This window comes from Helianthus annuus, chromosome 15, assembly GCF_002127325.2.
Source record: "Helianthus annuus cultivar XRQ/B chromosome 15, HanXRQr2.0-SUNRISE, whole genome shotgun sequence".
Taxonomy (NCBI): Eukaryota; Viridiplantae; Streptophyta; class Magnoliopsida; order Asterales; family Asteraceae; genus Helianthus; species Helianthus annuus.
In genome coordinates, this window is record NC_035447.2 from 37467032 (window position 1) to 37477936 (window position 10905).

The following is a 10905-nucleotide window of genomic DNA, read 5'->3' on the forward strand; positions in this document are numbered from 1 at the left end:
GAAGTTCATCGTGAACATATTATTGCATGAAATCAACGAACAAAGAGATTATGTTATTGAGGACTCAAAGAAGTTTCGAGACCTCAGTGCGAAACTTAAAAAACAATCCTATGACACTAGTTTAGATAGGATTAAAGACAGGCTTTCTAATGCTGGTTTACTTTGATTTTGAAATGCTACTTATTTTCAAAACGCAATGTTTTGATTTTGATCTTGCTAGTTACTTTGATTTAGAAATGCTACTTATTATAAAACGCAATGTTTTTTCATATAACACAATATTTTGATGATATTTTTAAAATGCACTTATTTGTTTGTTATTTTATAACGCAATATGTATCCTTTAAAATTGTTTAAACATTATTTTGAAAAAAATTTATAAAATATATATACAATTTATAAAACGCATCATTTTAAAAGTATGCTATAACTCAACATTGTCAATTTTAATTTTAATATGTTTTGATTATAAAACGCAATGTTTTTTTCTAATTATTCATTTCCAAACATATAACGCAATATAATTTATAATGCAATGCATTTTTTTTTAAATTTTTTATAACACAAAAAACATAATTACAATAAGGACAATAAAAAAATAATATATTATAATCTTCTTAAACGAAATGCTATAAAAAATAAAATAATATACAAAGAAAAGCCTTAAAATACTGTGTATGATAGAAATTTATACAGTTGATTAGACCAAAAGCCTTAAAATGCCTTAAAAAGCCTTTTGGATTCCTGATAGCCAATACTGTGTATGATTGAACATTCAATTCAAAGAAAAAAATAAAAAATAATCATTTTTATTATTAAAAACAGTTGATTCAAATTCCTCTAGCAATATATAAGAACATAAACCCTAAACTATTTTCACATTGCTCTCATCATACACCAAAAATACACCAAATACCCAACACACACAAACCCTAAAAATGGCTAATGCACAACTATCAGTTTGGTGGGTTAAAAGAGGCAATTTCGTTCTTCAATTCCTTGATGGAAAAAAAATAAAATACCATTCCGTTGCTTCTGTTCTTCATAACTGCAATGAAGATGTTTTGAAAAAAATGAACGAAATAGGTATACCACCTTCTTGTTACACAAATCAATCAGCCGCACTGTTCAGAATTCTACACAAGAGATATGGTGATCCGAATCAAACTGCAACTGAAGATGCCCAGGTTACATCTTGGGAGTTCATTGAGGAAACTTTCAAAGTTTCAGTGACTTGGGACGATGGTGAAGTGGAGATGTATGACCCAAAGGACATATCTACCAATGAGGATCTAGGGTTTTTGAAGCAGTTATCTGAAATACCAATCATCAACAACTCTGGTAGCAAATTTGCAGAGAAGCTCCAAAACGCAGTAGTCTCACAGGTTGAACTTTGGGTTGAATCTGAAAGTGATGAGGAAATCCCTGATGGAAGCTTAGGGTTCTCATCCGATGAAGAAACAAACTTTGATCCATGAAGCTGATAATGCTAGTAATTTTTCTTTAATTATGTGTTTTGAAAACATCATGTTTGTGGGTTTAAAAACTATCATCATCTATATAACGCAATGTTTATTATATCCACTTGCATTTCTTGTTTAATTTTGTGTATGATCTGTGTGATAATAAAACGCAATAATCAACAAATACCATTTAAATAAGTATATTGTATTGTTCTATGTATAAAACGGAATAACCAAAAAAAGCTGATAAGTGATTTGGAAATACCATATAAAGTATATGGTAAAGATCAAATATATTGTTGTTATCATAAAACGCAATTAACCAAAACAAATTGATATTTATGAAGGATATCTCAAACACGTAGTAACAAAAAGAGATGAAACCTATACATCATAAAACGCAATCACAAATTTTATTTATTTATTGATATCTGATTTCGAAAGAATTTGTATACATAATTACATTCCATTGCTAGAACCTATAGCATTAGAAGAAACCTTATCTTTACATGTTCGACTGTTATGTCCTTTTCCACCACAAACACGGCACGATTTCTGGATCTTTGATGATTTCTGAATTGCAATCTCACGATTAGACTTGATCCTTTTTTGTACACCGCATCCTTTGGTCCTTGTTTTGATGGGGACACGAATCATAGAATCAGATTTCTCTATGTTCCCTCCAATATCAGCAAATCTTTCTTTGCGAGTAGGAGGCAGCGCAGCAACCATAACCTCATCCGCTTTATCAATATAACTTTTAATATGATCCCTGTAACGACACAATTCATCTAAATCGCCAACCAGCCTATTAACCACGTACTCATTTGCAACAACAATCTCTCTATAAACTTTATCAATCTCACTATTCCTACCAATTTCATCAAATCGAATATTGGAATGATTTGATCCCATTGAAACGACATCTCTCGTCCATCTTCTATGAACATATCTTCTAGGAAACTCACTAATATCCTCATACCGTAATACGTAAAATATATGGCGGCACAATATACCAAATTGTTCAAACCGTTTGCAAGAACAATTTATACTTAAACCATCTTCTTCTTTGCTGTATTGCACCTGTAAATAAGATTAAAAAGATATATAAAATTAGTGAAATGTAATATAAAACGCAATGAATAATAAATATAATACAGATATAACCATATGATCATACAATGTTAAAACGCAATTAAAGATGAAATATAAAACGCAATAGATATTTAAACAATATAAATTTAAAAAAATTACCTTGAAAAAAGATGTGCATGGCTGTCTGAAATCCTTTATTTCAAAATATTGAACATCACCCACAGTATCAACAGACTTTGACATACACTTTGTAATAGCAGCATCAATTTCAATTTGAATATCCTTAAAAATTGTTTGGGTGTATATTTCTGATGCTTGTTTCTCCAATACAAAGTCACTCCACGGTTTACACTCAATATACCTTGTATCATGATCATTCCTCCTATGCTCATGCCTTTGAATATCTATTGCAGTCTCAAAATGAGTGAAAAATTCAACAAGTGTACATCTTGGATTGCAAATCTGACCAAAGAAGTAATTCTCGCTTTCACATCTTGACGTAGTACGCATAAGCCCAGCCAAATCCTCTCCATGGTAATAAGCAGGAATCCAATCAAATCGAAGATCGTACATGTCTTTTAACCACTCATGATTTTCCAATCTAAAAGTAGACATTATTGAATGCCACTCAGTTTCAAAATCTTCTGGAATAATAGTATCATTCCAAACAACACGAGTCATTCTTGTATTAAAATCAGTGTTTGCTGACAAAACAGGACCAACCTGAATAAAAAGTTATAAAATCATTAAACATAAAACGCAATAACTTAAAAAGCATTGATTGTAAAACGCAATTGTTTTGTAATTCTATTGTTAAAAATGTTGGATTTTATTGTATAATACATAAAACGCAGTAATAAAACAAATATAAAATTGCAGTTTGTTATATCATAAAACGCAGTTAATACCTTTGCCTTCAATTTCACCCATATATGCCACATACATAACCTATGCCTACTTCTTGGAAGTACATCCTTAATAGCTCTCTTCATTGCAGCATCTTGATCAGTAACAACAACTTTAGGCTCACTTCCAAAAGCATTAACAAAGCATCTTAAAAGCCATCTATACGAATCTGCAGTCTCCGAACCAAGTAATGCACCACCAAATGTGACATTCCTAAAATGATTATCAATACCAGTAAATGGTACAAAAACCAAATCATACCTGAATAAAAAAAAATTAAAAAAGCATTAGAAAATTTAGAAGAGAATATATAACGTAATAGAATTTATATAACGCAATAAATCAAAAAAACTTACTTGTTTGATTTATAAGTAGCATTAAAACCAAATATGTTAACAAACACTGTATAATTTTTTTTTGATTGCTCATCAGCCCAGAAAAGCCCTCTCAATCTTCAATCTTCACCAATAACATAATCACATGTGAAACCAGGACAACATTCTTTCTTCCTAATAAGGCGCCTAACTACCATTTCTGCATCATACTCTCCGATGTAAAGATTCAAATCCCTTCTATAATTCTTACAATCAACTTTACTAGCTCCAACTTCACCAAAACCACCATATATTGTTTTCATAATATTGAATGCTTTAACAGGTCCAATATTGATTGCAGACAATCCAGATATAAAACTTTCTTTCACATAATCGATACTTCTAGCAGCCGGCAAGAAATGAATATCTTCATCTTCAACAAAGATATGATTATGTTCTTCTTCAAAGAAGTAGATTTTAAACATATTATTGTCCTCTAATAATAGTTTCACATGAGCATTGCATCCAACTCTTTTTGAACCTCTATTACGTCTAACAATCTTTTTACTATTCTCAACTGAACCAGAATCTATTGCTTTGGAAACATGAAATCCTTCTTTTGAACAGACAATATATCTTATTTTTACTAAACCACCAACATTTTTCCAAGAGGTATTTTTTCTTGCAGAAAAACCTGCAGCAAGTGCATATCTCTGATAAAATGCAAATGCCTCATCAAATGACTTAAAAAGCATTCCAACAGCAGGTGTAAGAGATCCACTGACTTTAGGTTTGAAAAACTTTCTTCCACTGTTTATGCATACACGTTCCTCCCGCTTGGAAATGTTATCTGAAACAATTAAAAAGAATATAAAACGCAATACCTCTTGCAGAATAATGTTTTTACTGATAAGCCTAAAAATATGTTCAGTAAAACGCATCATGTGATCTGAAACACTTTACAAAAAATCATAAAACGCATTACAACCTATATAATAATGTGTTTACTGTTAAATCTCAAAGTATGTATATAATAATTTAGAAATACAGACCTTTAAGGTTTGTATAAGAAGTATTATGAGTAAAAGCATAAAACGCAATACATTCAGTAAAACGCATCCAATGATGAACAAACAAAAATTGTACAACAATAACAGTTATAGCTAATATTTAGCTTTATATTACATAAATCTTAAACTACAAGTTTGTATGCATATAATTTAATTAATATCGTAAAACGCAACTATTAACTAAAACGCAATAAAATGATGAAGAAACAAAACAAACAAATTATGTTAAATTATACAACAATAACAATTAAACTTATGAAATATCAAATATTAATTACAGAAACGCGAATTATAAAACGTAAAACAATGAAATTTGGACAAAAATTACAAAAAATAACTCAAAATTGAAGCTAAACATACCAGCAGAGTCGGACGAAGACATTGAAGTTATCGAATTGACAAACGAAAGAAGATTAATGTTTGAAAAGAGTTGAATTTGCGATCGATGGCGATTTAGGGATATGGAATCTTCAATTATGTTATGAGAGCGATGAACTAAGAAAAGAAGTAACAGAATCTATAAATTAGAACGAAGATATGATAATGTAAAAAGACGAAAAAGCCCACGCGTCCAAAAATTTAAAAATAGATGATGAACGGCTGAGATTGCTTCCTATCCTTCCTAGCGAAAATTAACTTCCTATTTGATCTTTACCCTAAATTTTAATAGTATTAATCTTTGTTGTTGCATCTTCATTTTGATTATTTTAGTCATTCCTAAGTATTATTATATAATTTTGTTTATCAATAACAGTTTTTTGGAAGAATTTACCGTATATTTTGGTGTTATAAAAGGTGTGTTGTAGCTAAAGTCTGACAAAAGAGAACATCTGCTGATGAATAAATGTCTGAAGATGCAAAGGTCTGCTATGGGTTAACAGATGTTAACGAACAACAGATGATATTCAATCTTAAAATGCTTAACAGAGGATTTGATACTAACAGTGGTTGGGCTAATGATGAATAAGTATTATTATATAAGGTTTGTTATAAGTATTATTATATAATTTTGTTTATCAATAATAGTTTTTTGGAAGAATTTACGGTATATTTTGCTGTTATAAAAGGTGTGTTGTAGCTAAAGTCTGACAAAAGAGAGCATCTGTTGATGAATAAATGTCTGAAAATCCAAAGGTCTGCTATGGGTCAACAGATGTTAACGAACAACAGATGATATTCAATCTTAAAATGCTTAACAGAGGATTTGATACTAACAGTGCTTGGGCTAATAGCGGATGTTAGATTTACGACTGTTGAGTTACGCCGATTGAAAACAACTGTTTTTGATACTTCTGCTTGCCTAAAAATACATCCACTACTAAAGGGTACCGTCTGTTGTCATAATTTCTGTTTATCCTAATGACTGTTGATTTACTATACTGCTGACTGTCATCTATTATGACAACAAAGGTTCTGACGTGGACAGATGTTAGCTAAAAATAAAACAACTGCTGAAAGTTATCATCTGTTCTCATAACTTCTGTTTATCTAATGATTGTTTCACTCACACTGTTCCCAACGACCAACAGAGGTTTCCAAACAACTGTCATCGGTTGTCGCAAGAGAGGTTCTTACGTGGACAGATCTTAGCCATCAAATATTTGGAACTACTGCCACGTCAGCATTCACTTCTTCTCTCTATATAAAAGTTGTTTCATCCCTAAATCGAGGTTCTACCACTGTCGTCTCGAATTCAAAATTCTCAAAAACAGTTTCCAGCATATTAAAAACCCTCCAACTTAAACCCTGTTTCATCCCCAAATCACCTTCTTCTCCGATTATGTCTCCGAACATCAAAAACCCTCACAACTACCTCCCCATCTACGAGAAAACCAGCAAAAATACCAGCTATCACTCAATAATTGACCTTTTAACGTCATCAAAATACAAATCAATTCTTACTGCTGCTGCTCCGGTTCATACAGAAACACTCCGACAATTTTGGTTTAATGCTGAAATAGAGTCTGAAGATAATAATCCAGTTGCCATCACATCTAAGGTCGGGGAAAGTGTGGTACGAATTTCTCCCTTTACAATTTCCACTACATTTGCATTGGATGACTTGGGAGGTAAGACTAACTTTGAAAAACTTGAACTTCATACAGAGTTCATTGAAAGAGGGTATGATGCACAATTAAAGGAAGTTACTATCTACAAACCAAACTTCCCTCCGCCAATGCAATTTTTGTTTCATACTCTTTTAACTTGTCTCAGCCAAGACCACCTCATTTAATGAGATACCTTTGAATATTCAGTATTTGGGTTATGCTATTTTAACAAAATCTGATTACAATTTATCACAAGCACTGTTTTCTGATTTGTTGAATAATGTGAAAAATGTGAAAAAATTTTGAAAAAAGGTGTTCGTAGTAATGCTTTTCTGTTGTATCCAAGACTTCTAAGCTACTATCTACAAAAACAAGTGTCACAAACAGATTTTGAACAAGGTGTAGCTTTTCAAATAAATAGTATTGCAAGTAAAACTTTTACTAAACTTGTGGATAAAGAGTCAAAAGTTTCAACAACGGAAACAAAGGGGGATGAGCCTGTTTTAGATGCGTCCGCATCAGTTGCTCAAACTTCTGTTGTTGAGCGAACTGCTCCTGGTGATCATGACACCACAACCGATGTTGTGAAACACACACCAGGAAAACGCAAAAAGAAAGCTTTCACATCCAAAAAGCCCACCAAAACCAAACAAAATAAAAGGTTCCTCTGGAAGATGAGATCCCAGAGGTTAATGCAGTGACAACACAAATGTCACTTGAAACCACTGCTGCTACTTCCTCACAGTTGTTGGAAAGATCTCAACCCATCCAAACTCCTCATGTATCCTTACAAAAGGATCATGTTGTAAGCACAGGGACACCACAACATGAAGTAGACCTTTCATATGAAAGTATGTTTAAAAGTCCCTCTCCCAGGGCAATCACGCTTTCTACACCACAACCCTCAACTCAAGTTCCATCAACAATATTACCTCTGTTTGAAGCAATTGAATTTCAGAAAGAAAACAGTTCCTCTAATGCACACATTACTGAGAGTAGATCGCAACAAATGACTGTTTCTGAACCAATTCAATCTGCTATCCTACAAATAGTTGAGGAGGTTATCCCCGTTGAGGATTATGAAACTCTTGGTGGTAGTTCAAGTGGAGCAGCCACTACAACTGTTGAACCCATTGGTGATCAGTTGGACAGTGGTTACATCATTAAGACTCCCTTGAAGGCAACCACTGATGAGGTTACAACTGTAATCTCTGCTTCAGTGGGAAGTCCCCAGAACCAAGAAAAAGGGGCATCTATTTCTGATGATATGGAGACTTCTCCTATTATCAAAACAAATACAACCACTACAGGTGGGAATTCAGATGATCCTATTAAAGTAGGTGATGAATTAACTTATAAGGATTTGACAGTTAGAGTGTCTACCATTGAAACAGATGTTGCTGAAATGAAAGAATTGATTAAGTAGATGATAGAGCTTTTTAAAAGTCAACCTACCAGACAGGAAATTGCCAATGAGCTTTGGAACTCTATGCAACCCATCCTTCAAGCTCAGAGGAATTTGGCTGAAAGTAACCGCAATTTCAGTTTGGAATTTATCAGAAATTTGGTTGATGCTAGGTATAAAGACACACAAGCAGACATTATGAACATTAAGGAACATCTGTTGAAACTTACTGGATCCACCTCTACATCAATCTTTGAGAAAGATGATGATGATGATAATGATGCCAAAAAGGGGGAGAAAGATTCACTGAGAAAGTTGCCACCAGATTCAAAAGCTAATCCCACAGAAATTGTATCCCCTGCTCAACCTAAATCCCAACCTTCTCCAAAAAAACCACCACAAAAGAAGGAGAAAATACCTAACAGCTGCTGAGACACCAGTTGTTTCAGCAGAAGTTTGTCAAACATCTGCCATGATCATTTTCACTACACCAACCACAATCCAACCATCTCCAACGTCATAAAGATTTCCCATACATTCATCTTCACTACCAAAACATTCTCCTTCACTACCAAAACATTCTCCTTCACCAGAAATCATCTCCACACGTAAGAGAAAAACTCATATCGATAGAATCACAAAAATGAACAATGATCCTCTGGTAAAGCCAACTCCACCTAATTGGAAGAAAGTCAAAACAGTGGATTCAGATTAGGTATTGAAGTTTAAAAGAATGAGAGCAGAGCTTGTGGCTGCTGGTTATGGTCCAGTTAGATCCATTGCCAGATGGTCTAAACTGAAGATAGTTGAGACCTACAAAAAGCTGGAAGAAGTTAGAGCTGAACATTCAGATGTTCTTCAAAACCTAGTCTATCCTACAACTGCTGCTCTGTCTCTAAAAATCGGTACTCCAAAAAACCTTCTCTCATCATCTGATTTGTCTTAATCAATTGCAAATTTAGTTAGCAGACCACAATCACCAAACTCATCTTCAATAATTCTTTGCCCAAGAAAACCAATTGATCCAAAAATAGTAAAGTGGAAGTCATGCTCAAAAACCCAAGTATTAACTTTGATCAGATCAGATGGTAGTGTTGAAGAGATTAAAATGGATAGTGCATGTAATCTGAATGTATACGATCTCCAAGATTTGTTGGACCTTCAACTTGAGAGGGATGATGAAGACGACATGTTCTCCCTAGACTTTGAACTACAATTCAAAGGACAAATCAGGGAGATGTTGATGAGAAATAAAAAACAGTAATAAAGAAGGGTTTTCGTAACATCTGTTGTATAGGGAGATTGTTGGATCAGCAACTGTTACATTGTTTGCAGTAGCATATTTAACCAGATCACAACATGTAACAAAGGACATGTTGCTGCGTAACAAATTCTTGAGTGAGGTTTGATGTGTGTTGTTTAGGCAGGTGATCATATGTTCTTAGTTAATGTTTGTTAAAGTTAAGTTGTATTCGAATTTTATTAAGTTTGTTAGACATCTTTTATATGTACTTATGTTTATAACAATTTACATTGTCAATGGGTGGATACTCTCTTTTTTGAATAAGAGAATGGAAATAATCATATGTAAATGATGAATTTTATTAAGTTTGTTACACATCTTTTATTAAGTTTGTTAAATATCTTTTGTATTTACTTATAGTTGTCTTTTAGCTATAATAGATAACACATTTTCGTACAATATCTATACATGTATCTATATGTTTTATCAATATGTGTTATACATGGTTTTCTAAGAAACGACCCGTGTTTGCACACGGGTCTTAACGCTAGTACATTATAATAAAGCAAAACAATCTATAGCCATTTGACAGTCTCTTATACCACTTATTGCCACATGGCAATCTCTTAATCTTTTGTTATTGTGTTTAGGAGGGAAAACACAAAGGTTGGATCACAACATATACTTTAAAGTTTGCTCATTAAATCTTGAATATATATTTAAATCTTTTCTTAATTGTGAACTAAAAGTTGATGTTAAAAATGTAATAGTCTCATTAACATTAAAATATATATAAACTAACATTTTCCTTAATTATCAATTAGATTAAAATTTAAAATTTTCGAAATAATAAATGGTTTCAACTCTAATTCAAATTCCGTAACCAATCATTTTCTTATCACAAATTTTGAATTAAAATACGTAATTGTGTCATTAAGATTAAAAGAAATATAATATTATATCTTTCCTAACTTATCAAATAATTTTAATTGTTTTTATCAAATTGTATATAGTAGGAAATCATTTTTGAATTTAATTTAAATTTAGATTCGGTAACTAATAATAAATTTAAGTCAAATTTGATTTAATTAATAATAAGTTTAAGCTAATTTTAATTTAATAAGCATAATCATCTTATTAACATTAAAAGCATAATTAGTAATGGAGCGTTTCTTTCATTTAAAAGTTTATGTCAACACTGTTAAATAATATAATTTATTGTGAGACCATCCGTGTAACACACGAGTACTTAAACTTAATATAATAAATGAAATGGATTTAGGACACGTGTCATGTGATTAGGCTACTGGTTTTTAGTTTTGAAGAGATAAAACATCTCCCCTTATTTATAATCTATAATT

The 10905-nt window shown here is 32.2% G+C and overlaps 1 protein-coding gene across 1 annotated transcript; it reads right to left on the reverse strand.

The window, feature by feature from the left end:
- Positions 1-1922: 1922 nt before the first annotated feature.
- LOC110933256 (protein FAR1-RELATED SEQUENCE 5-like) lies at positions 1923-8901 on the reverse strand. Its single transcript, XM_035984297.1, has 6 exons — positions 8808-8901; positions 3954-4628; positions 3821-3866; positions 3467-3725; positions 2718-3281; positions 1923-2546 (listed from the first exon to the last, which is right to left on the reverse strand). Exons 1-6 carry the CDS (start codon positions 8899-8901, stop codon positions 1923-1925), a joined length of 2262 nt encoding a protein of 753 aa, XP_035840190.1.
- Between the last annotated feature and the right edge of the window lie 2004 nt (positions 8902-10905).